Source organism: Odontesthes bonariensis, chromosome 6 (genome assembly GCF_027942865.1).
Source record: "Odontesthes bonariensis isolate fOdoBon6 chromosome 6, fOdoBon6.hap1, whole genome shotgun sequence".
NCBI classification, from domain to species: Eukaryota; Metazoa; Chordata; class Actinopteri; order Atheriniformes; family Atherinopsidae; genus Odontesthes; species Odontesthes bonariensis.
In genome coordinates this window covers 302117-330106 of record NC_134511.1, presented here as the reverse complement: position 1 = coordinate 330106, position 27990 = coordinate 302117, and the positions used below count along the sequence as shown (strand labels likewise).

General features: G+C 34.3%; 1 protein-coding gene across 1 annotated transcript in view; it reads left to right on the top strand.

Annotated features, from left to right (window-relative positions):
* Positions 1-231: 231 nt before the first annotated feature.
* LOC142382696 (uncharacterized) overlaps positions 232-27990 on the top strand; it is an 85240-nt gene continuing 57481 nt past the window's right edge. Inside the window, exon 1 of the mRNA XM_075468818.1 lies at positions 232-311. Within this exon, the coding sequence (XP_075324933.1) occupies positions 280-311 (32 nt within the window). The 5' untranslated portion in view covers positions 232-279. The remainder of the gene's footprint in view (positions 312-27990) is intronic.

Genomic DNA, 27990 nt, shown 5'->3' with positions numbered 1-27990 from the left:
CACATTTTTTGTCCATTTAATTTAAAAAGCGTTTATAATCATATAAACTTATTTATTTAGCCATAAATGTATTTAGATATTCTGTGTTCATTTCAGATTATGGCTGTTTCAGTGCTCCATAACCTCAAACCCAAGGTGGACATCAGATCAGCTTTTACTTTGACAGAGCCGACAGGAAGCAGCTGAGTGTTTAGTTTGAGTTGACCAGGAGAACATTTGCAGCTGGTTTGAATTTTTTCCTGCAGAAGCACAAAGAGACGTTAGTTTGGAGCCTGAAGGATGGAAGACGAGTGTCTGAGCAGCAGAAAGAGGTGAGACTGAACTTTATTATTCTGTTTTATACCAAGGAGAAGCAGCCAAAACATGGGAAACATGGGAAGGCTTTCAGGGAGGAACTCAGAAAGCATTCAGTTTGTTGCATTCAGTGAAGAGAGGTCAGGCTGAAGCTGAAAATGGCTTCATAAACATCTGCCTCGGTGCTTTTGGCCTCCCAGATGTGATTAAAAGTCTTTATTTTTGCCCTTTTTAATACGTCCGAAGGAGTTTTTAATACTGATTTAGGGGATGAAGGAGTTTATTGGTTTTATTTGGATTTAAGTTAAAAAGTAAAATGAGTTTAAATGTTTTTTTATCACTAAAGTAACGACTCGATTGTCACTTTGGTTCCTGAATCTGTGCAGATTTATTGATTATTGATCAGTAAAAAGCTTCATCATCTCATCAATCATCAAACTGATCACATCAAGTGTTGTTATGTGTTCTGAAAATATTCTGAAACTTTTAGAAAAAAGCACATTTCTTCTGAAGCGTGGCTGCAGTGCATGCTGGGAAGGATAAATAATCTGCAGCACATCCGATCAAAGGTTTTAAATTCTGAAAATTAAAACGGAAAAAGATGAAAAGTTTCTGTTTTATTCCTTTAACTGAATTCTACAATCAGTCGATCAGAACAGAACAGAACAGAGGTCCGTTTCACAAAGCAGGTTTAGTGAAAACTCTGAGTTTATTAACCTGAAATGAGAGAAACTCTGAGTTTATTTACCCTGAAATAAGACAAACTCTGAGTTTATTAACCTGAAATGAGAGAAACTCTGAGTTTATTAACCTGAAATGAGAGAAACTCTGAGTTTATTAACCTGAAATGAGAGAAACTCTGAGTTTATTAACCTGAAATGAGGGAAACTCTGAGTTTATTAACCTGAAATGAGGGAAACTCTGAGTTTATTAACCTGAAATGAGGGAAACTCTGAGTTTATTAACCCTAAAATGAGGGAAACTCTGAGTTTATTAACCTGAAATGAGGGAAACTCTGAGTTTATTAACCCTGAAATAAGAGAAACTCTGAGTTTATTAACCTGAAATAAGACAAACTCTGAGTTTATTAACCTGAAATGAGAGAAACTCTGAGTTTATTTACCCTGAAATAAGACAAACTCTGAGTTTATTAACCTGAAATGAGGGAAACTCTGAGTTTATTAACCTGAAATGAGGGAAACTCTGAGTTTATTAACCTGAAATGAGGGAAACTCTGAGTTTATTAACCTGAAATGAGGGAAACTCTGAGTTTATTAACCCTAAAATGAGGGAAACTCTGAGTTTATTAACCTGAAATAAGAGAAACTCTGAGTTTATTAACCTGAAATGAGGGAAACTCTGAGTTTATTAACCTGAAATGAGGGAAACTCTGAGTTTATTAACCCTAAAATGAGGGAAACTCTGAGTTTATTAACCTGAAATGAGGGAAACTCTGAGTTTATTAACCCTAAAATGAGGGAAACTCTGAGTTTATTAACCTGAAATGAGGGAAACTCTGAGTTTATTAACCTGAAATGAGGGAAACTCTGAGTTTATTAACCTGAAATGAGGGAAACTCTGAGTTTATTAACCCTAAAATGAGAGAAACTCTGAGTTTATTAACCTGAAATGAGGGAAACTCTGAGTTTATTAACCCTGAAATGAGGGAAACTCTGAGTTTATTAACCTGAAATGAGAGAAACTCTGAGTTTATTAACCTGAAATGAGGGAAACTCTGAGTTTATTAACCCTGAAATGAGGGAAACTCTGAGTTTATTAACCCTGAAATGAGGGAAACTCTGAGTTTATTAACCTGAAATGAGGGAAACTCTGAGTTTATTAACCTGAAATGAGGGAAACTCTGAGTTTATTAACCTGAAATGAGGGAAACTCTGAGTTTATTAACCCTGAAATGAGGGAAACTCTGAGTTTATTAACCTGAAATGAGGGAAACTCTGAGTTTATTAACCTGAAATGAGGGAAACTCTGAGTTTATTAACCTGAAATGAGGGAAACTCTGAGTTTATTAACCCTGAAATGAGGGAAACTCTGAGTTTATTAACCCTAAAATGAGGGAAACTCTGAGTTTATTAACCTGAAATGAGAGAAACTCTGAGTTTATTAACCCTGAAATGAGGGAAACTCTGAGTTTATTAACCTGAAATAAGAGAAACTCTGAGTTTATTAACCTGAAATGAGGGAAACTCTGAGTTTATTAACCCTAAAATGAGGGAAACTCTGAGTTTATTAACCCTGAAATGAGAGAAACTCTGAGTTTATTAACCTGAAATGAGAGAAACTCTGAGTTTATTAACCTGAAATGAGGGAAACTTTGAGTTTATTAACCTGAAATGAGGGAAACTCTGAGTTTATTAACCTGAAATGAGGGAAACTCTGAGTTTATTAACCCTGAAATGAGGGAAACTCTGAGTTTATTAACCTGAAATAAGAGAAACTCTGAGTTTATTAACCCTGAAATGAGAGAAACTCTGAGTTTATTAACCCTGAAATGAGGGAAACTCTGAGTTTATTAACCTGAAATGAGGGAAACTCTGAGTTTATTAACCTGAAATGAGGGAAACTCTGAGTTTATTAACCTGAAATGAGGGAAACTCTGAGTTTATTAACCTGAAATGAGGGAAACTCTGAGTTTATTAACCCTGAAATGAGAGAAACTCTGAGTTTATTAACCTGAAATGAGGGAAACTCTGAGTTTATTAACCCTAAAATGAGAGAAACTCTGAGTTTATTAACCTGAAATGAGAGAAACTCTGAGTTTATTAACCTGAAATGAGAGAAACTCTGAGTGTATTAACCCTGAAATGAGAGAAACTCTGAGTTTATTAACCCTGAAATGAGGGAAACTCTGAGTTTATTAACCTGAAATAAGAGAAACTCTGAGTTTATTAACCCTAAAATGAGGGAAACTCTGAGTTTATTAACCTGAAAAGAGGGAAACTCTGAGTTTATTAACCTGAAATGAGGGAAACTCTGAGTTTATTAACCTGAAATAAGAGAAACTCTGAGTTTATTAACCTGAAATGAGGGAAACTCTGAGTTTATTAACCCTAAAATGAGAGAAACTCTGAGTTTATTAACCTGAAATGAGAGAAACTCTGAGTTTATTAACCTGAAATAAGAGAAACTCTGAGTTTATTAACCTGAAATGAGGGAAACTCTGAGTTTATTAACCTGAAATGAGGGAAACTCTGAGTTTATTAACCTGAAATGAGGGAAACTCTGAGTTTATTAACCTGAAATGAGGGAAACTCTGAGTTTATTAACCTGAAATGAGGGAAACTCTGAGTTTATTAACCCTAAAATGAGGGAAACTCTGAGTTTATTAACCTGAAATAAGAGAAACTCTGAGTTTATTAACCTGAAATGAGGGAAACTCTGAGTTTATTAACCCTAAAATGAGGGAAACTCTGAGTTTATTAACCCTGAAATGAGAGAAACTCTGAGTTTATTAACCTGAAATGAGAGAAACTCTGAGTTTATTAACCTGAAATGAGGGAAACTCTGAGTTTATTAACCTGAAATAAGAGAAACTCTGAGTTTATTAACCTGAAATGAGGGAAACTCTGAGTTTATTAACCCTAAAATGAGGGAAACTCTGAGTTTATTAACCCTGAAATGAGAGAAACTCTGAGTTTATTAACCCTGAAATGAGGGAAACTCTGAGTTTATTAACCCTGAAATGAGAGAAACTCTGAGTTTATTAACCTGAAATGAGGGAAACTCTGAGTTTATTAACCTGAAATGAGGGAAACTCTGAGTTTATTAACCTGAAATGAGGGAAACTCTGAGTTTATTAACCCTAAAATGAGGGAAACTCTGAGTTTATTAACCCTGAAATGAGAGAAACTCTGAGTTTATTAACCTGAAATGAGAGAAACTCTGAGTTTATTAACCTGAAATGAGGGAAACTCTGAGTTTATTAACCTGAAATAAGAGAAACTCTGAGTTTATTAACCTGAAATGAGGGAAACTCTGAGTTTATTAACCCTGAAATGAGGGAAACTCTGAGTTTATTAACCCTGAAATGAGAGAAACTCTGAGTTTATTAACCTGAAATGAGGGAAACTCTGAGTTTATTAACCTGAAATGAGGGAAACTCTGAGTTTATTAACCTGAAATGAGGGAAACTCTGAGTTTATTAACCCTAAAATGAGGGAAACTCTGAGTTTATTAACCTGAAATGAGGGAAACTCTGAGTTTATTAACCTGAAATGAGGGAAACTCTGAGTTTATTAACCTGAAATGAGGGAAACTCTGAGTTTATTAACCCTAAAATGAGAGAAACTCTGAGTTTATTAACCTGAAATGAGGGAAACTCTGAGTTTATTAACCCTGAAATGAGGGAAACTCTGAGTTTATTAACCTGAAATGAGAGAAACTCTGAGTTTATTAACCTGAAATGAGGGAAACTCTGAGTTTATTAACCCTGAAATGAGGGAAACTCTGAGTTTATTAACCCTGAAATGAGGGAAACTCTGAGTTTATTAACCTGAAATGAGGGAAACTCTGAGTTTATTAACCTGAAATGAGGGAAACTCTGAGTTTATTAACCTGAAATGAGGGAAACTCTGAGTTTATTAACCCTGAAATGAGGGAAACTCTGAGTTTATTAACCTGAAATGAGGGAAACTCTGAGTTTATTAACCTGAAATGAGGGAAACTCTGAGTTTATTAACCCTGAAATGAGGGAAACTCTGAGTTTATTAACCCTAAAATGAGGGAAACTCTGAGTTTATTAACCATGAAATGAGGGAAACTCTGAGTTTATTAACCTGAAATAAGAGAAACTCTGAGTTTATTAACCTGAAATGAGGGAAACTCTGAGTTTATTAACCCTAAAATGAGGGAAACTCTGAGTTTATTAACCCTGAAATGAGAGAAACTCTGAGTTTATTAACCTGAAATGAGAGAAACTCTGAGTTTATTAACCTGAAATGAGGGAAACTTTGAGTTTATTAACCTGAAATGAGGGAAACTCTGAGTTTATTAACCTGAAATGAGGGAAACTCTGAGTTTATTAACCCTAAAATGAGGGAAACTCTGAGTTTATTAACCTGAAATAAGAGAAACTCTGAGTTTATTAACCTGAAATGAGGGAAACTCTGAGTTTATTAACCTGAAATGAGAGAAACTCTGAGTTTATTAACCCTGAAATGAGAGAAACTCTGAGTTTATTAACCCTGAAATGAGGGAAACTCTGAGTTTATTAACCCTGAAATGAGGGAAACTCTGAGTTTATTAACCCTGAAATGAGGGAAACTCTGAGTTTATTAACCTGAAATAAGAGAAACTCTGAGTTTATTAACCCTGAAATGAGAGAAACTCTGAGTTTATTAACCCTGAAATGAGGGAAACTCTGAGTTTATTAACCTGAAATGAGGGAAACTCTGAGTTTATTAACCTGAAATGAGGGAAACTCTGAGTTTATTAACCTGAAATGAGGGAAACTCTGAGTTTATTAACCTGAAATGAGGGAAACTCTGAGTTTATTAACCCTGAAATGAGAGAAACTCTGAGTTTATTAACCTGAAATGAGGGAAACTCTGAGTTTATTAACCCTAAAATGAGAGAAACTCTGAGTTTATTAACCTGAAATGAGAGAAACTCTGAGTTTATTAACCTGAAATGAGAGAAACTCTGAGTGTATTAACCCTGAAATGAGAGAAACTCTGAGTTTATTAACCCTGAAATGAGGGAAACTCTGAGTTTATTAACCTGAAATAAGAGAAACTCTGAGTTTATTAACCCTAAAATGAGGGAAACTCTGAGTTTATTAACCTGAAAAGAGGGAAACTCTGAGTTTATTAACCTGAAATGAGGGAAACTCTGAGTTTATTAACCTGAAATAAGAGAAACTCTGAGTTTATTAACCTGAAATGAGGGAAACTCTGAGTTTATTAACCCTAAAATGAGAGAAACTCTGAGTTTATTAACCTGAAATGAGAGAAACTCTGAGTTTATTAACCTGAAATAAGAGAAACTCTGAGTTTATTAACCTGAAATGAGGGAAACTCTGAGTTTATTAACCTGAAATGAGGGAAACTCTGAGTTTATTAACCTGAAATGAGGGAAACTCTGAGTTTATTAACCTGAAATGAGGGAAACTCTGAGTTTATTAACCTGAAATGAGGGAAACTCTGAGTTTATTAACCCTAAAATGAGGGAAACTCTGAGTTTATTAACCTGAAATAAGAGAAACTCTGAGTTTATTAACCTGAAATGAGGGAAACTCTGAGTTTATTAACCCTAAAATGAGGGAAACTCTGAGTTTATTAACCCTGAAATGAGAGAAACTCTGAGTTTATTAACCTGAAATGAGAGAAACTCTGAGTTTATTAACCTGAAATGAGGGAAACTCTGAGTTTATTAACCTGAAATAAGAGAAACTCTGAGTTTATTAACCTGAAATGAGGGAAACTCTGAGTTTATTAACCCTAAAATGAGGGAAACTCTGAGTTTATTAACCCTGAAATGAGAGAAACTCTGAGTTTATTAACCCTGAAATGAGGGAAACTCTGAGTTTATTAACCCTGAAATGAGAGAAACTCTGAGTTTATTAACCTGAAATGAGGGAAACTCTGAGTTTATTAACCTGAAATGAGGGAAACTCTGAGTTTATTAACCTGAAATGAGGGAAACTCTGAGTTTATTAACCCTAAAATGAGGGAAACTCTGAGTTTATTAACCCTGAAATGAGAGAAACTCTGAGTTTATTAACCTGAAATGAGAGAAACTCTGAGTTTATTAACCTGAAATGAGGGAAACTCTGAGTTTATTAACCTGAAATAAGAGAAACTCTGAGTTTATTAACCTGAAATGAGGGAAACTCTGAGTTTATTAACCCTAAAATGAGGGAAACTCTGAGTTTATTAACCCTGAAATGAGAGAAACTCTGAGTTTATTAACCCTGAAATGAGGGAAACTCTGAGTTTATTAACCCTGAAATGAGAGAAACTCTGAGTTTATTAACCTGAAATGAGGGAAACTCTGAGTTTATTAACCTGAAATGAGGGAAACTCTGAGTTTATTAACCTGAAATGAGAGAAACTCTGAGTTTATTAACCCTGAAATAAGAGAAACTCTGAGTTTATTAACCCTGAAATGAGAGAAACTCTGAGTTTATTAACCTGAAATAAGAGAAACTCTGAGTTTATTAACCCTGAAATGAGAGAAACTCTGAGTTTATTAACCTGAAATAAGAGAAACTCTGAGTTTATTAACCTGAAATAAGAGAAACTCTGAGTTTATTAACCCTGAAATGAGGGAAACTCTGAGTTTATTAACCTGAAATGAGAGAAACTCTGAGTTTATTAACCTGAAATAAGAGAAACTCTGAGTTTATTAACCTGAAATAAGAGAAACTCTGAGTTTATTAACCCTGAAATGAGGGAAACTCTGAGTTTATTAACCTGAAATAAGAGAAACTCTGAGTTTATTAACCTGAAATGAGGGAAACTCTGAGTTTATTAACCTGAAATGAGAGAAACTCTGAGTTTATTAACCCTGAAATGAGAGAAACTCTGAGTTTATTAACCTGAAATGAGGGAAACTCTGAGTTTATTAACCCTGAAATGAGGGAAACTCTGAGTTTATTAACCCTGAAATGAGGGAAACTCTGAGTTTATTAACCTGAAATAAGAGAAACTCTGAGTTTATTAACCCTGAAATGAGAGAAACTCTGAGTTTATTAACCCTGAAATGAGGGAAACTCTGAGTTTATTAACCTGAAATGAGGGAAACTCTGAGTTTATTAACCTGAAATGAGGGAAACTCTGAGTTTATTACCCTGAAATGAGAGAAACTCTGAGTTTATTAACCTGAAATAAGAGAAACTCTGAGTTTATTAACCTGAAATAAGAGAAACTCTGAGTTTATTAACCCTGAAATGAGGGAAACTCTGAGTTTATTAACCTGAAATAAGAGAAACTCTGAGTTTATTAACCTGAAATGAGGGAAACTCTGAGTTTATTAACCTGAAATGAGAGAAACTCTGAGTTTATTAACCCTGAAATGAGAGAAACTCTGAGTTTATTAACCCTGAAATGAGGGAAACTCTGAGTTTATTAACCCTGAAATGAGGGAAACTCTGAGTTTATTAACCCTGAAATGAGGGAAACTCTGAGTTTATTAACCTGAAATAAGAGAAACTCTGAGTTTATTAACCCTGAAATGAGAGAAACTCTGAGTTTATTAACCCTGAAATGAGGGAAACTCTGAGTTTATTAACCTGAAATGAGGGAAACTCTGAGTTTATTAACCTGAAATGAGGGAAACTCTGAGTTTATTAACCTGAAATGAGGGAAACTCTGAGTTTATTAACCTGAAATGAGGGAAACTCTGAGTTTATTAACCCTGAAATGAGAGAAACTCTGAGTTTATTAACCTGAAATGAGGGAAACTCTGAGTTTATTAACCCTAAAATGAGAGAAACTCTGAGTTTATTAACCTGAAATGAGAGAAACTCTGAGTTTATTAACCTGAAATGAGAGAAACTCTGAGTGTATTAACCCTGAAATGAGAGAAACTCTGAGTTTATTAACCCTGAAATGAGGGAAACTCTGAGTTTATTAACCTGAAATAAGAGAAACTCTGAGTTTATTAACCCTAAAATGAGGGAAACTCTGAGTTTATTAACCTGAAAAGAGGGAAACTCTGAGTTTATTAACCTGAAATGAGGGAAACTCTGAGTTTATTAACCTGAAATAAGAGAAACTCTGAGTTTATTAACCTGAAATGAGGGAAACTCTGAGTTTATTAACCCTAAAATGAGAGAAACTCTGAGTTTATTAACCTGAAATGAGAGAAACTCTGAGTTTATTAACCTGAAATAAGAGAAACTCTGAGTTTATTAACCTGAAATGAGGGAAACTCTGAGTTTATTAACCTGAAATGAGGGAAACTCTGAGTTTATTAACCTGAAATGAGGGAAACTCTGAGTTTATTAACCTGAAATGAGGGAAACTCTGAGTTTATTAACCTGAAATGAGGGAAACTCTGAGTTTATTAACCCTAAAATGAGGGAAACTCTGAGTTTATTAACCTGAAATAAGAGAAACTCTGAGTTTATTAACCTGAAATGAGGGAAACTCTGAGTTTATTAACCCTAAAATGAGGGAAACTCTGAGTTTATTAACCCTGAAATGAGAGAAACTCTGAGTTTATTAACCTGAAATGAGAGAAACTCTGAGTTTATTAACCTGAAATGAGGAAACTCTGAGTTTATTAACCTGAAATAAGAGAAACTCTGAGTTTATTAACCTGAAATGAGGGAAACTCTGAGTTTATTAACCCTAAAATGAGGGAAACTCTGAGTTTATTAACCCTGAAATGAGAGAAACTCTGAGTTTATTAACCCTGAAATGAGGGAAACTCTGAGTTTATTAACCCTGAAATGAGAGAAACTCTGAGTTTATTAACCTGAAATGAGGGAAACTCTGAGTTTATTAACCTGAAATGAGGGAAACTCTGAGTTTATTAACCTGAAATGAGGGAAACTCTGAGTTTATTAACCCTAAAATGAGGGAAACTCTGAGTTTATTAACCCTGAAATGAGAGAAACTCTGAGTTTATTAACCTGAAATGAGAGAAACTCTGAGTTTATTAACCTGAAATGAGGGAAACTCTGAGTTTATTAACCTGAAATAAGAGAAACTCTGAGTTTATTAACCTGAAATGAGGGAAACTCTGAGTTTATTAACCCTAAAATGAGGGAAACTCTGAGTTTATTAACCCTGAAATGAGAGAAACTCTGAGTTTATTAACCCTGAAATGAGGGAAACTCTGAGTTTATTAACCCTGAAATGAGAGAAACTCTGAGTTTATTAACCTGAAATGAGGGAAACTCTGAGTTTATTAACCTGAAATGAGGGAAACTCTGAGTTTATTAACCTGAAATGAGAGAAACTCTGAGTTTATTAACCCTGAAATAAGAGAAACTCTGAGTTTATTAACCCTGAAATGAGAGAAACTCTGAGTTTATTAACCTGAAATAAGAGAAACTCTGAGTTTATTAACCCTGAAATGAGAGAAACTCTGAGTTTATTAACCTGAAATAAGAGAAACTCTGAGTTTATTAACCTGAAATAAGAGAAACTCTGAGTTTATTAACCCTGAAATGAGGGAAACTCTGAGTTTATTAACCTGAAATGAGAGAAACTCTGAGTTTATTAACCTGAAATGAGGGAAACTCTGAGTTTATTTACCCTGAAATGAGAGAAACTCTGAGTTTATTAATCCTGAAATAAGAGAAACTCTGAGTTTATTAACCTGAAATAAGAGAAACTCTGAGTTATTAACCCTGAAATGAGGGAAACTCTGAGTTTATTAACCTGAAATGAGGGAAACTGAGTTTATTAACCTGAAATAAGAGAAACTCTGAGTTTATTAACCCTGAAATGAGGGAAACTCTGAGTTTATTAACCTGAAATGAGAGAAACTCTGAGTTTATTAACCTGAAATGAGGGAAACTCTGAGTTTATTAACCTGAAATGAGGGAAACTCTGAGTTTATTAACCTGAAATGAGGGAAACTCTGAGTTTATTAACCTGAAATGAGGGAAACTCTGAGTTTATTAACCTGAAATGAGAGAAACTCTGAGTTTATTAACCTGAAATGAGGGAAACTCTGAGTTTATTAACCCTGAAATGAGGGAAACTCTGAGTTTATTAACCTGAAATGAGGGAAACTCTGAGTTTATTAACCCTGAAATGAGGGAAACTCTGAGTTTATTAACCCTGAAATGAGACAAACTCTGAGTTTATTAACCCTGAAATGAGAGAAACTCTGAGTTTATTTACCCTGAAATGAGGGAAACTCTGAGTTTATTAACCTGAAATGAGAGAAACTCTGAGTTTATTAACCTGAAATGAGAGAAACTCTGAGTTTATTAACCTGAAATAAGAGAAACTCTGAGTTTATTAACCCTGAAATGAGGGAAACTCTGAGTTTATTAACCCTGAAATGAGAGAAACTCTGAGTTTATTAACCCTGAAATGAGGGAAACTCTGAGTTTATTAACCCTGAAATGAGACAAACTCTGAGTTTATTAACCCTGAAATGAGAGAAACTCTGAGTTTATTTACCCTGAAATGAGGGAAACTCTGAGTTTATTAACCTGAAATGAGAGAAACTCTGAGTTTATTAACCTGAAATAAGAGAAACTCTGAGTTTATTAACCCTGAAATGAGGGAAACTCTGAGTTTATTAACCCTGAAATGAGAGAAACTCTGAGTTTATTAACCCTGAAATGAGGGAAACTCTGAGTTTATTTACCCTGAAATAAGACAAACTCTGAGTTTATTAACCTGAAATGAGAGAAACTCTGAGTTTATTAACCTGAAATGAGAGAAACTCTGAGTTTATTTACCCTGAAATAAGACAAACTCTGAGTTTATTAACCTGAAATGAGAGAAACTCTGAGTTTATTAACCTGAAATGAGAGAAACTCTGAGTTTATTAACCTGAAATGAGAGAAACTCTGAGTTTATTAACCTGAAATGAGAGAAACTCTGAGTTTATTAACCCTGAAATGAGACAAACTCTGAGTTTATTAACCCTGAAATGAGAGAAACTCTGAGTTTATTTACCCTGAAATGAGGGAAACTCTGAGTTTATTAACCTGAAATGAGAGAAACTCTGAGTTTATTAACCTGAAATGAGAGAAACTCTGAGTTTATTAACCTGAAATGAGGGAAACTCTGAGTTTATTAACCTGAAATGAGGGAAACTCTGAGTTTATTAACCTGAAATGAGAGAAACTCTGAGTTTATTAACCCTGAAATAAGAGAAACTCTGAGTTTATTAACCTGAAATGAGGGAAACTCTGAGTTTATTAACCTGAAATGAGAGAAACTCTGAGTTTATTAACCTGAAATAAGAGAAACTCTGAGTTTATTAACCATGAAATGAGGGAAACTCTGAGTTTATTAACCTGAAATGAGAGAAACTCTGAGTTTATTAACCCTAAAATGAGGGAAACTCTGAGTTTATTACCCTGAAATAAGACAAACTCTGAGTTTATTAACCTGAAATGAGAGAAACTCTGAGTTTATTAACCTGAAATGAGAGAAACTCTGAGTTTATTAACCTGAAATGAGAGAAACTCTGAGTTTATTAACCCTGAAATGAGGGAAACTCTGAGTTTATTAACCTGAAATGAGGGAAACTCTGAGTTTATTAACCTGAAATGAGGGAAACTCTGAGTTTATTAACCTGAAATGAGAGAAACTCTGAGTTTATTAACCTGAAATGAGGGAAACTCTGAGTTTATTAACCTGAAATGAGGGAAACTCTGAGTTTATTAACCTGAAATAAGACAAACTCTGAGTTTATTAACCTGAAATAAGACAAACTCTGAGTTTATTAACCATGAAATGAGAGAAACTCTGAGTTTATTAACCCTGAAATGAGAGAAACTCTGAGTTTATTAACCCTAAAATGAGGGAAACTCTGAGTTTATTAACCCTGAAATAAGACAAACTCTGAGTTTATTAACCTGAAATGAGAGAAACTCTGAGTTTATTAACCTGAAATGAGAGAAACTCTGAGTTTATTAACCCTGAAATGAGGGAAACTCTGAGTTTATTAACCTGAAATGAGGAAACTCTGAGTTTATTAACCTGAAATGAGGGAAACTCTGAGTTTATTAACCTGAAATGAGAGAAACTCTGAGTTTATTAACCTGAAATGAGGGAAACTCTGAGTTTATTAACCTGAAATGAGGGAAACTCTGAGTTTATTAACCTGAAATGAGGGAAACTCTGAGTTTATTAACCTGAAATGAGGGAAACTCTGAGTTTATTAACCTGAAATGAGGGAAACTCTGAGTTTATTAACCCTAAAATGAGAGAAACTCTGAGTTTATTAACCTGAAATGAGGGAAACTCTGAGTTTATTAACCTGAAATGAGAGAAACTCTGAGTTTATTAACCTGAAATGAGGGAAACTCTGAGTTTATTAACCTGAAATGAGGGAAACTCTGAGTTTATTAACCTGAAATGAGGGAAACTCTGAGTTTATTAACCCTAAAATGAGGGAAACTCTGAGTTTATTAACCTGAAATAAGAGAAACTCTGAGTTTATTAACCTGAAATGAGGGAAACTCTGAGTTTATTAACCCTAAAATGAGGGAAACTCTGAGTTTATTAACCCTGAAATGAGAGAAACTCTGAGTTTATTAACCTGAAATGAGAGAAACTCTGAGTTTATTAACCTGAAATGAGGGAAACTCTGAGTTTATTAACCTGAAATGAGGGAAACTCTGAGTTTATTAACCTGAAATGAGGGAAACTCTGAGTTTATTAACCTGAAATGAGGGAAACTCTGAGTTTATTAACCCTAAAATGAGGGAAACTCTGAGTTTATTAACCTGAAATGAGGGAAACTCTGAGTTTATTAACCTGAAATGAGGGAAACTCTGAGTTTATTAACCTGAAATGAGGGAAACTCTGAGTTTATTAACCTGAAATGAGGAAACTCTGAGTTTATTAACCCTAAAATGAGGGAAACTCTGAGTTTATTAACCTGAAATAAGAGAAACTCTGAGTTTATTAACCTGAAATAAGAGAAACTCTGAGTTTATTAACCCTAAATGAGGGAAACTCTGAGTTTATTAACCCTGAAATGAGAGAAACTCTGAGTTTATTAACCTGAAATGAGAGAAACTCTGAGTTTATTAACCTGAAATGAGGGAAACTCTGAGTTTATTAACCTGAAATGAGGGAAACTCTGAGTTTATTAACCCTAAAATGAGGGAAACTCTGAGTTTATTAACCTGAAATAAGAGAAACTCTGAGTTTATTAACCTGAAATGAGGGGAAACTCTGAGTTTATTAACCCTGAAATGAGAGAAACTCTGAGTTTATTAACCCTGAAATGAGAGAAACTCTGAGTTTATTAACCCTGAAATGAGAGAAACTCTGAGTTTATTAACCCTGAAATGAGAGAAACTCTGAGTTTATTAACCCTGAAATGAGGGAAACTCTGAGTTTATTAACCTGAAATGAGAGAAACTCTGAGTTTATTAACCCTGAAATGAGAGAAACTCTGAGTTTATTAACCCTGAAATGAGAGAAACTCTGAGTTTATTAACCCTGAAATGAGAGAAACTCTGAGTTTATTAACCCTGAAATGAAGGAAAACTCTGAGTTTATTAACCTGAAATGAGAGAAACTCTGAGTTTATTAACCCTAAAATGAGGGAAACTCTGAGTTTATTAACCTGAAATGAGAGAAACTCTGAGTTTATTAACCTGAAATGAGAGAAACTCTGAGTTTATTAACCCTGAAATGAGGGAAACTCTGAGTTTATTAACCTGAAATGAGAGAAACTCTGAGTTTATTAACCTGAAATGAGAGAAACTCTGAGTTTATTAACCTGAAATGAGAGAAACTCTGAGTTTATTAACCCTAAATGAGGGAAACTCTGAGTTTATTAACCTGAAATGAGAGAAACTCTGAGTTTATTAACCTGAAATGAGGGAAACTCTGAGTTTATTAACCCTAAAATGAGGGAAACTCTGAGTTTATTAACCCTGAAATGAGGAAACTCTGAGTTTATTAACCTGAAATGAGAGAAACTCTGAGTTTATTAACCTGAAATGAGAGAAACTCTGAGTTTATTAACCCTAAAATGAGGGAAACTCTGAGTTTATTAACCTGAAATGAGAGAAACTCTGAGTTTATTAACCTGAAATGAGGGAAACTCTGAGTTTATTAACCCTAAAATGAGGGAAACTCTGAGTTTATTAACCTGAAATGAGAGAAACTCTGAGTTTATTAACCTGAAATGAGACAAACTCTGAGTTTATTAACCTGAAATGAGACAAACTCTGAGTTTATTAACCCTGAAATGAGGGAAACTCTGAGTTTATTAACCTGAAATGAAGGAAACTCTGAGTTTATTAACCTGAAATGAGAGAAACTCTGAGTTTATTAACCTGAAATGAGGAAAACTCTGAGTTTATTAACCCTAAAATGAGGGAAACTCTGAGTTTATTAACCCTAAATGAGAGAAACTCTGAGTTTATTAACCTGAAATGAGAGAAACTCTGAGTTTATTAACCCTGAAATGAGGGAAACTCTGAGTTTATTAACCTGAAATGAGGGAAACTCTGAGTTTATTAACCCTGAAATGAGGGAAACTCTGAGTTTATTAACCCTGAAATGAGGACAAACTCTGAGTTTATTAACCCTGAAATGAGGACAAACTCTGAGTTTATTAACCCTGAAATGAGAGAAACTCTGAGTTTATTAACCCTGAAATGAGGAAACTCTGAGTTTATTAACCTGAAATGAGAGAAACTCTGAGTTTATTAACCCTGAAATGAGGGAAACTCTGAGTTTATTAACCCTGAAATGAAGGAAACTCTGAGTTTATTAACCTGAAATGAGAGAAACTCTGAGTTTATTAACCCTAAAATGAGGGAAACTCTGAGTTTATTAACCCTAAAATGAGAGAAACTCTGAGTTTATTAACCTGAAATGAGAGAAACTCTGAGTTTATTAACCTGAAATGAGAGAAACTCTGAGTTTATTAACCTGAAATGAGACAAACTCTGAGTTTATTAACCCTAAAATGAGGGAAACTCTGAGTTTATTAACCCTAAATGAGAGAAACTCTGAGTTTATTAACCTGAAATGAGAGAAACTCTGAGTTTATTAACCTGAAATGAAGGAAACTCTGAGTTTATTAACCCTGAAATGAGGAAACTCTGAGTTTATTAACCTGAAATGAAGAAACTCTGAGTTTATTAACCTGAAATGAGAGAAACTCTGAGTTTATTAACCCTAAAATGAGGGAAACTCTGAGTTTATTAACCCTAAAATGAGAGAAACTCTGAGTTTATTAACCTGAAATGAGAGAAACTCTGAGTTTATTAACCCTGAAATGAGGGAAACTCTGAGTTTATTAACCTGAAATGAGGGAAACTCTGAGTTTATTAACCCTGAAATGAGGGAAACTCTGAGTTTATTAACCCTGAAATGAGACAAACTCTGAGTTTATTAACCCTGAAATGAGAGAAACTCTGAGTTTATTTACCTGAAATGAGGGAAACTCTGAGTTTATTAACCTGAAATGAGAGAAACTCTGAGTTTATTAACCATGAAATGAGGGAAACTCTGAGTTTATTAACCCTGAAATGAGAGAAACTCTGAGTTTATTAACCTGAAATGAGAGAAACTCTGAGTTTATTAACCTGAAATGAGAGAAACTCTGAGTTTATTAACCATGAAATGAGGGAAACTCTGAGTTTATTAACCCTGAAATGAGAGAAACTCTGAGTTTATTAACCCTAAAATGAGGGAAACTCTGAGTTTATTAACCCTGAAATGAGGGAAACTCTGAGTTTATTAACCCTGAAATAAGACAAACTCTGAGTTTATTAACCATGAAATGAGGGAAACTCTGAGTTTATTAACCCTGAAATGAGAGAAACTCTGAGTTTATTAACCCTAAAATGAGGGAAACTCTGAGTTTATTAACCCTGAAATGAGAGAAACTCTGAGTTTATTAACCTGAAATGAGAGAAACTCTGAGTTTATTAACCTGAAATGAGAGAAACTCTGAGTTTATTAACCTGAAATGAGAGAAACTCTGAGTTTATTAACCCTGAAATGAGGGAAACTCTGAGTTTATTAACCTGAAATGAGGGAAACTCTGAGTTTATTAACATGAAATGAGGGAAACTCTGAGTTTATTACCTGAAATGAGGGAAACTCTGAGTTTATTAACCTGAAATGAGAGAAACTCTGAGTTTATTAACCTGAAATGAGGGAAACTCTGAGTTTATTAACCTGAAATGAGGGAAACTCTGAGTTTATTAACCTGAAATGAGGGAAACTCTGAGTTTATTAACCTGAAATGAGGGAAACTCTGAGTTTATTAACCTGAAATGAGGGAAACTCTGAGTTTATTAACCCTAAAATGAGAGAAACTCTGAGTTTATTAACCTGAAATGAGGGAAACTCTGAGTTTATTAACCTGAAATGAGGGAAACTCTGAGTTTATTAACCTGAAATGAGGGAAACTCTGAGTTTATTAACCTGAAATGAGGGAAACTCTGAGTTTATTAACCTGAAATGAGGGAAACTCTGAGTTTATTAACCTGAAATGAGGGAAACTCTGAGTTTATTAACCTGAAATGAGGGAAACTCTGAGTTTATTAACCTGAAATGAGGGAAACTCTGAGTTTATTAACCCTAAAATGAGAGAAACTCTGAGTTTATTAACCTGAAATGAGAGAAACTCTGAGTTTATTAACCTGAAATGAGGGAAACTCTGAGTTTATTAACCTGAAATGAGGGAAACTCTGAGTTTATTAACCTGAAATGAGGGAAACTCTGAGTTTATTAACCTGAAATGAGAGAAACTCTGAGTTTATTAACCCTAAAATGAGGGAAACTCTGAGTTTATTAACCTGAAATAAGAGAAACTCTGAGTTTATTAACCTGAAATGAGGGAAACTCTGAGTTTATTAACCCTGAAATGAGAGAAACTCTGAGTTTATTAACCCTAAAATGAGGGAAACTCTGAGTTTATTAACCCTGAAATAAGAGAAACTCTGAGTTTATTAACCTGAAATGAGGGAAACTCTGAGTTTATTAACCCTAAAATGAGGGAAACTCTGAGTTTATTAACCTGAAATAAGAGAAACTCTGAGTTTATTAACCTGAAATGAGGGAAACTCTGAGTTTATTAACCCTAAAATGAGGGAAACTCTGAGTTTATTAACCCTGAAATGAGAGAAACTCTGAGTTTATTAACCTGAAATGAGAGAAACTCTGAGTTTATTAACCTGAAATGAGGGAAACTCTGAGTTTATTAACCTGAAATGAGGGAAACTCTGAGTTTATTAACCTGAAATGAGGGAAACTCTGAGTTTATTAACCTGAAATGAGGGAAACTCTGAGTTTATTAACCCTAAAATGAGGGAAACTCTGAGTTTATTAACCTGAAATAAGAGAAACTCTGAGTTTATTAACCTGAAATGAGGGAAACTCTGAGTTTATTAACCTGAAATGAGAGAAACTCTGAGTTTATTAACCCTGAAATGAGGGAAACTCTGAGTTTATTAACCCTGAAATGAGAGAAACTCTGAGTTTATTAACCCTGAAATGAGAGAAACTCTGAGTTTATTAACCCTGAAATGAGGGAAACTCTGAGTTTATTAACCTGAAATGAAGGAAACTCTGAGTTTATTAACCTGAAATGAGGGAAACTCTGAGTTTATTAACCCTAAAATGAGGGAAACTCTGAGTTTATTAACCCTAAAATGAGAGAAACTCTGAGTTTATTAACCCTGAAATGAGAGAAACTCTGAGTTTATTAACCCTGAAATGAGGGAAACTCTGAGTTTATTAACCCTGAAATGAGAGAAACTCTGAGTTTATTAACCCTGAAATGAGGGAAACTCTGAGTTTATTAACCTGAAATGAGGGAAACTCTGAATTTATTAACCCTGAAATGAGAGAAACTCTGAGTTTATTAACCCTGAAATGAGAGAAACTCTGAGTTTATTAACCCTGAAATGAGAGAAACTCTGAGTTTATTAACCCTGAAATGAGGGAAACTCTGAGTTTATTAACCCTGAAATGAGAGAAACTCTGAGTTTATTAACCCTGAAATGAGAGAAACTCTGAGTTTATTAACCCTGAAATGAGGGAAACTCTGAGTTTATTAACCCTGAAATGAGAGAAACTCTGAGTTTATTAACCCTGAAATGAGAGAAACTCTGAGTTTATTAACCTGAAATGAGGGAAACTCTGAGTTTATTAACCTGAAATGAGGGAAACTCTGAGTTTATTAACCCTGAAATGAGAGAAACTCTGAGTTTATTAACCTGAAATGAGGGAAACTCTGAGTTTATTAACCTGAAATGAGGGAAACTCTGAGTTTATTAACCCTGAAATGAGAGAAACTCTGAGTTTATTAACCCTGAAATGAGGGAAACTCTGAGTTTATTAACCTGAAATGAAGGAAACTCTGAGTTTATTAACCCTGAAATGAGGGAAACTCTGAGTGTATTAACCCTGAAATGAGAGAAACTCTGAGTTTATTAACCCTAAAATGAGGGAAACTCTGAGTTTATTAACCTGAAATGAGGGAAACTCTGAGTTTATTAACCTGAAATGAGGGAAACTCTGAGTTTATTAACCTGAAATGAGAGAAACTCTGAGTTTATTAACCTGAAATGAGGGAAACTCTGAGTTTATTAACCTGAAATGAGGGAAACTCTGAGTTTATTAACCTGAAATGAGAGAAACTCTGAGTTTATTAACCTGAAATGAGAGAAACTCTGAGTTTATTAACCCTGAAATGAGAGAAACTCTGAGTTTATTAACCCTGAAATGAGAGAAACTCTGAGTTTATTAACCTGAAATAAGAGAAACTCTGAGTTTATTAACCTGAAATAAGAGAAACTCTGAGTTTATTAACCTGAAATAAGAGAAACTCTGAGTTTATTAACCTGAAATGAGGGAAACTCTGAGTTTATTAACCTGAAATGAGGGAAACTCTGAGTTTATTTACCCTGAAATGAGAGAAACTCTGAGTTTATTAACCTGAAATGAGGGAAACTCTGAGTTTATTAACCTGAAATGAGGGAAACTCTGAGTTTATTTACCCTGAAATGAGAGAAACTCTGAGTTTATTAATCCTGAAATGAGAGAAACTCTGAGTTTATTACCCTGAAATGAGAGAAACTCTGAGTTTATTAACCTGAAATAAGAGAAACTCTGAGTTTATTAACCTGAAATAAGAGAAACTCTGAGTTTATTAACCCTGAAATGAGGGAAACTCTGAGTTTATTAACCCTGAAATGAGGGAAACTCTGAGTTTATTAACCTGAAATGAGGGAAACTGAGTTTATTAACCCTGAAATGAGGGAAACTCTGAGTTTATTAACCTGAAATGAGGGAAACTCTGAGTTTATTAACCTGAAATGAGAGAAACTCTGAGTTTATTAACCTGAAATGAGAGAAACTCTGAGTTTATTAACCCTGAAATGAGGGAAACTCTGAGTTTATTAACCTGAAATGAGGGAAACTCTGAGTTTATTAACCCTGAAATGAGGGAAACTCTGAGTTTATTAACCCTGAAATGAGACAAACTCTGAGTTTATTAACCCTGAAATGAGAGAAACTCTGAGTTTATTTACCCTGAAATGAGGGAAACTCTGAGTTTATTAACCTGAAATGAGAGAAACTCTGAGTTTATTAACCCTGAAATGAAGGAAACTCTGAGTTTATTAACCCTGAAATGAGGGAAACTCTGAGTTTATTAACCTGAAATGAGGGAAACTCTGAGTTTATTAACCTGAAATGAGGGAAACTCTGAGTTTATTAACCCTGAAATGAGAGAAACTCTGAGTTTATTAACCTGAAATAAGAGAAACTCTGAGTTTATTAACCATGAAATGAGGGAAACTCTGAGTTTATTAACCCTGAAATGAGAGAAACTCTGAGTTTATTAACCTGAAATGAGGGAAACTCTGAGTTTATTAACCTGAAATAAGAGAAACTCTGAGTTTATTAACCCTGAAATGAGAGAAACTCTGAGTTTATTAACCATGAAATGAGGGAAACTCTGAGTTTATTAACCCTAAAATGAGGGAAACTCTGAGTTTATTAACCATGAAATGAGGGAAACTCTGAGTTTATTAACCCTGAAATGAGGGAAACTCTGAGTTTATTAACCCTGAAATGAGGGAAACTCTGAGTTTATTAACCCTGAAATGAGGGAAACTCTGAGTTTATTAACCCTGAAATGAGAGAAACTCTGAGTTTATTAACCTGAAATGAGAGAAACTCTGAGTTTATTAACCTGAAATGAGGGAAACTCTGAGTTTATTAACCCTGAAATGAGGGAAACTCTGAGTTTATTAACCCTGAAATGAGAGAAACTCTGAGTTTATTAATCCTGAAATGAGGGAAACTCTGAGTTTATTAACCTGAAATGAGGGAAACTCTGAGTTTATTAACCTGAAATGAGGGAAACTCTGAGTTTATTAACCTGAAATGAGGGAAACTCTGAGTTTATTAACCTGAAATGAGGGAAACTCTGAGTTTATTAACCTGAAATGAGGGAAACTCTGAGTTTATTAACCTGAAATGAGAGAAACTCTGAGTTTATTAACCTGAAATGAGGGAAACTCTGAGTTTATTAACCTGAAATGAGGGAAACTCTGAGTTTATTAACCCTGAAATGAGGGAAACTCTGAGTTTATTAACCTGAAATGAGGGAAACTCTGAGTTTATTAACCCTGAAATGAGGGAAACTCTGAGTTTATTAACCCTAAAATGAGGGAAACTCTGAGTTTATTAACCTGAAATGAGGGAAACTCTGAGTTTATTAACCCTAAAATGAGGGAAACTCTGAGTTTATTAACCTGAAATAAGAGAAACTCCGAGTTTATTAACCTGAAATAAGAGAAACTCTGAGTTTATTAACCTGAAATGAGGGAAACTCTGAGTTTATTAACCCTGAAATGAGGGAAACTCTGAGTTTATTAACCCTGAAATGAGGGAAACTCTGAGTTTATTAACCCTGAAATGAGGGAAACTCTGAGTTTATTAACCCTAAAATGAGGGAAACTCTGAGTTTATTAACCCTGAAATGAGAGAAACTCTGAGTTTATTAACCTGAAATGAGGGAAACTCTGAGTTTATTAACCTGAAATGAGACAAACTCTGAGTTTATTAACCTGAAATGAGACAAACTCTGAGTTTATTAACCCTGAAATGAGAGAAACTCTGAGTTTATTAACCTGAAATGAGGGAAACTCTGAGTTTATTAACCTGAAATGAGACAAACTCTGAGTTTATTAACCTGAAATGAGACAAACTCTGAGTTTATTAACCCTGAAATGAGAGAAACTCTGAGTTTATTACCCTGAAATGAGAGAAACTCTGAGTTTATTAACCCTGAAATGAGGGAAACTGAGTTTATTAACCCTGAAATGAGTGAAACTCTGAGTTTATTAACCTGAAATGAGAGAAACTCTGAGTTTATTAACCCTGAAATGAGGGAAACTGAGTTTATTAACCCTAAAATGAGAGAAACTCTGAGTTTATTAACCCTGAAATGAGGGAAACACTGAGTTTATTAACCCTAAAATGAGGGAAACTCTGAGTTTATTAACCCTGAAATGAGAGAAACTCTGAGTTTATTAACCCTAAAATGAGGGAAACTCTGAGTTTATTAACCCTGAAATAAGAGAAACTCTGAGTTTATTAACCTGAAATGAGGGAAACTCTGAGTTTATTAACCCTGAAATAAGAGAAACTCTGAGTTTATTAACCTGAAATGAGAGAAACTCTGAGTTTATTAACCCTGAAATAAGAGAAACTCTGAGTTTATTAACCCTGAAATAAGAGAAACTCTGAGTTTATTAACCCTGAAATAAGAGAAACTCTGAGTTTATTAACCCTGAAATAAGAGAAACTCTGAGTTTATTAACCTGAAATGAGAGAAACTCTGAGTTTATTAACCCTGAAATGAGAGAAACTCTGAGTTTATTAACCTGAAATGAGAGAAACTCTGAGTTTATTAACCTGAAATGAGAGAAACTCTGAGTTTATTAACCCTAAAATGAGAGAAACTCTGAGTTTATTAACCCTGAAATAAGAGAAACTCTGAGTTTATTAACCCTGAAATGAGAGAAACTCTGAGTTTATTAACCTGAAATGAGGGAAACTCTGAGTTTATTAACCCTGAAATGAGAGAAACTCTGAGTTTATTAACCTGAAATGAGGGAAACTCTTTAGTTTATTAACCCTGAAATAAGAGAAACTCTGAGTTTATTAACCTGAAATGAGGGAAACTCTGAGTTTATTAACCCTGAAATAAGAGAAACTCTGAGTTTATTAACCCTGAAATGAGGGAAACTCTGAGTTTATTAACCCTGAAATAAGAGAAACTCTGAGTTTATTAACCTGAAATGAGGGAAACTCTGAGTTTATTAACCCTGAAATAAGAGAAACTCTGAGTTTATTAACCTGAAATAAGAGAAACTCTGAGTTTATTAACCCTGAAATGAGGGAAACTCTGAGTTTATTAACCTGAAATGAGAGAAACTCTGAGTTTATTAACCCTGAAATGAGGGAAACTCTGAGTTTATTAACCCTGAAATGAGAGAAACTCTGAGTTTATTAACCCTGAAATGAGAGAAACTCTGAGTTTATTAACCTGAAATGAGGGAAACTCTGAGTTTATTAACCTGAAATAAGAGAAACTCTGAGTTTATTAACCTGAAATGAGAGAAACTCTGAGTTTATTAACCTGAAATGAGAGAAACTCTGAGTTTATTAACCTGAAATGAGAGAAACTCTGAGTTTATTAACCCTGAAATGAGAGAAACTCTGAGTTTATTAACCCTGAAATAAGAGAAACTCTGAGTTTATTAACCTGAAATGAGGGAAACTCTGAGTTTATTAACCCTGAAATGAGGGAAACTCTGAGTTTATTAACCTGAAATGAGAGAAACTCTGAGTTTATTAACCTGAAATGAGGGAAACTCTGAGTTTATTAACCTGAAATGAGAGAAACTCTGAGTTTATTAACCCTGAAATGAGAGAAACTCTGAGTTTATTAACCTGAAATGAGAGAAACTCTGAGTTTATTAACCTGAAATGAGGGAAACTCTGAGTTTATTAACCTGAAATGAGGGAAACTCTGAGTTTATTAACCTGAAATGAGGGAAACTCTGAGTTTATTAACCCTGAAATGAGGGAAACTCTGAGTTTATTAACCTGAAATGAGGGAAACTCTGAGTTTATTAACCTGAAATGAGAGAAACTCTGAGTTTATTAACCTGAAATGAGAGAAACTCTGAGTTTATTAACCTGAAATGAGGGAAACTCTGAGTTTATTAACCTGAAATGAGAGAAACTCTGAGTTTATTAACCTGAAATGAGGGAAACTCTGAGTTTATTAACCCTGAAATGAGGGAAACTCTGAGTTTATTAACCTGAAATGAGAGAAACTCTGAGTTTATTAACCTGAAATGAGGGAAACTCTGAGTTTATTACCCTGAAATGAGGGAAACTCTGAGTTTATTAGCCCTGAAATGAGAGAAACTCTGAGTTTATTAACCCTGAAATGAGGGAAACTCTGAGATTATTAACCTGAAATGAGGGAAACTCTGAGTTTATTAACCTGAAATGAGGGAAACTCTGAGTTTATTAACCTGAAATGAGAGAAACTCTGAGTTTATTAACCTGAAATGAGGGAAACTCTGAGTTTATTAACCTGAAATGAGGGAAACTCTGAGTTTATTAACCCTGAAATGAGGGAAACTCTGAGTTTATTAACCCTAAAATGAGGGAAACTCTGAGTTTATTAACCTGAAATGAGGGAAACTCTGAGTTTATTAACCTGAAATGAGGGAAACTCTGAGTTTATTAACCCTAAAATGAGGGAAACTCTGAGTTTATTAACCTGAAATAAGAGAAACTCTGAGTTTATTAACCTGAAATGAGGGAAACTCTGAGTTTATTAACCCTGAAATGAGGGAAACTCTGAGTTTATTAACCCTGAAATGACGGAAACTCTGAGTTTATTAACCCTGAAATGAGGGAAACTCTGAGTTTATTAGCCCTGAAATGAGGGAAACTCTGAGTTTATTAACCCTGAAATGAGGGAAACTCTGAGTTTATTAACCTGAAATGAGGGAAACTCTGAGTTTATTAACCCTGAAATGAGGGAAACTCTGAGTTTATTAACCCTGAAATGAGGGAAACTCTGAGTTTATTAACCCTGAAATGAGGGAAACTCTGAGTTTATTAACCTGAAATAAGAGAAACTCTGAGTTTATTAACCCTGAAATGAGAGAAACTCTGAGTTTATTAACCCTAAAATGAGGGAAACTCTGAGTTTATTAGCCCTGAAATGAGGGAAACTCTGAGTTTATTAACCCTGAAATGAGGGAAACTCTGAGTTTATTAACCTGAAATAAGAGAAACTCTGAGTTTATTAACCCTGAAATGAGAGAAACTCTGAGTTTATTAACCCTAAAATGAGGGAAACTCTGAGTTTATTAACCTGAAATGAGGGAAACTCTGAGTTTATTAACCCTAAAATGAGGGAAACTCTGAGTTTATTAACCCTAAAATGAGGGAAACTCTGAGTTTATTAACCCTAAAATGAGGGAAACTCTGAGTTTATTAACCTGAAATGAGAGAAACTCTGAGTTTATTAACCCTAAAATGAGGGAAACTCTGAGTTTATTAACCCTGAAATGAGGGAAACTCTGAGTTTATTAACCTGAAATAAGAGAAACTCTGAGTTTATTAACCTGAAATGAGGGAAACTCTGAGTTTATTAACCCTAAAATGAGGGAAACTCTGAGTTTATTAACCCTGAAATGAGAGAAACTCTGAGTTTATTAACCCTGAAATGAGGGAAACTCTGAGTTTATTAACCCTGAAATGAGGGAAACTCTGAGTTTATTAACCTGAAATGAAGGAAACTCTGAGTTTATTAACCTGAAATGAGGGAAACTCTGAGTTTATTAACCTGAAATGAGGGAAACTCTGAGTTTATTAACCTGAAATGAGAGAAACTCTGAGTTTATTTACCCTGAAATGAGGGAAACTCTGAGTTTATTAACCCTGAAATGAGGGAAACTCTGAGTTTATTAACCCTGAAATGACGGAAACTCTGAGTTTATTAACCCTGAAATGAGGGAAACTCTGAGTTTATTAGCCCTGAAATGAGGGAAACTCTGAGTTTATTAACCCTGAAATGAGGGAAACTCTGAGTTTATTAACCTGAAATGAGGGAAACTCTGAGTTTATTAACCCTGAAATGAGGGAAACTCTGAGTTTATTAACCCTGAAATGAGGGAAACTCTGAGTTTATTAACCCTGAAATGAGGGAAACTCTGAGTTTATTAACCTGAAATAAGAGAAACTCTGAGTTTATTAACCCTGAAATGAGAGAAACTCTGAGTTTATTAACCCTAAAATGAGGGAAACTCTGAGTTTATTAGCCCTGAAATGAGGGAAACTCTGAGTTTATTAACCCTGAAATGAGGGAAACTCTGAGTTTATTAACCTGAAATAAGAGAAACTCTGAGTTTATTAACCCTGAAATGAGAGAAACTCTGAGTTTATTAACCCTAAAATGAGGGAAACTCTGAGTTTATTAACCTGAAATGAGGGAAACTCTGAGTTTATTAACCCTAAAATGAGGGAAACTCTGAGTTTATTAACCCTAAAATGAGGGAAACTCTGAGTTTATTAACCCTAAAATGAGGGAAACTCTGAGTTTATTAACCTGAAATGAGAGAAACTCTGAGTTTATTAACCCTAAAATGAGGGAAACTCTGAGTTTATTAACCCTGAAATGAGGGAAACTCTGAGTTTATTAACCTGAAATAAGAGAAACTCTGAGTTTATTAACCTGAAATGAGGGAAACTCTGAGTTTATTAACCCTAAAATGAGGGAAACTCTGAGTTTATTAACCCTGAAATGAGAGAAACTCTGAGTTTATTAACCCTGAAATGAGGGAAACTCTGAGTTTATTAACCCTGAAATGAGGGAAACTCTGAGTTTATTAACCTGAAATGAAGGAAACTCTGAGTTTATTAACCTGAAATGAGGGAAACTCTGAGTTTATTAACCTGAAATGAGGGAAACTCTGAGTTTATTAACCTGAAATGAGAGAAACTCTGAGTTTATTTACCCTGAAATGAGAGAAACTCTGAGTTTATTTACCCTGAAATGAGAGAAACTCTGAGTTTATTTACCCTGAAATGAGGGAAACTCTGAGTTTATTAACCCTGAAATGAGGGAAACTCTGAGTTTATTAACCCTGAAATGAGGGAAACTCTGAGTTTATTAACCCTGAAATGAGGGAAACTCTGAGTTTATTAACCTGAAATGAAGGAAACTCTGAGTTTATTAACCTGAAATGAGAGAAACTCTGAGTTTATTAACCCTGAAATGAGAGAAACTCTGAGTTTATTTACCCTGAAATGAGGGAAACTCTGAGTTTATTAACCCTGAAATGAGAGAAACTCTGAGTTTATTAACCCTGAAATGAGAGAAACTCTGAGTTTATTTACCCTGAAATGAGAGAAACTCTGAGTTTATTAACCCTGAAATGAGGGAAACTCTGAGTTTATTAACCCTGAAATAAGAGAAACTCTGAGTTTATTAACCTGAAATAAGAGAAACTCTGAGTTTATTAACCCTGAAATGAGAGAAACTCTGAGTTTATTAACCCTGAAATGAGAGAAACTCTGAGTTTATTAACCCTGAAATGAGAGAAACTCTGAGTTTATTAACCCTGAAATGAGGGAAACTCTGAGTTTATTAACCCTGAAATGAGGGAAACTCTGAGTTTATTAACCTGAAATGAGAGAAACTCTGAGTTTATTACCCTGAAATGAGAGAAACTCTGAGTTTATTAACCTGAAATAAGACAAACTCTGAGTTTATTAACCTGAAATAAGAGAAACTCTGAGTTTATTTACCCTGAAATGAGGGAAACTCTGAGTTTATTAACCCTGAAATAAGAGAAACTCTGAGTTTATTAACCTGAAATTAGAGAAACTCTGAGTTTATTAACCCTGAAATGAGAGAAACTCTGAGTTTATTAACCTGAAATGAGGGAAACTCTGAGTTTATTAAACCTGAAATAAGAGAAACTCTGAGTTTATTAACCTGAAATGA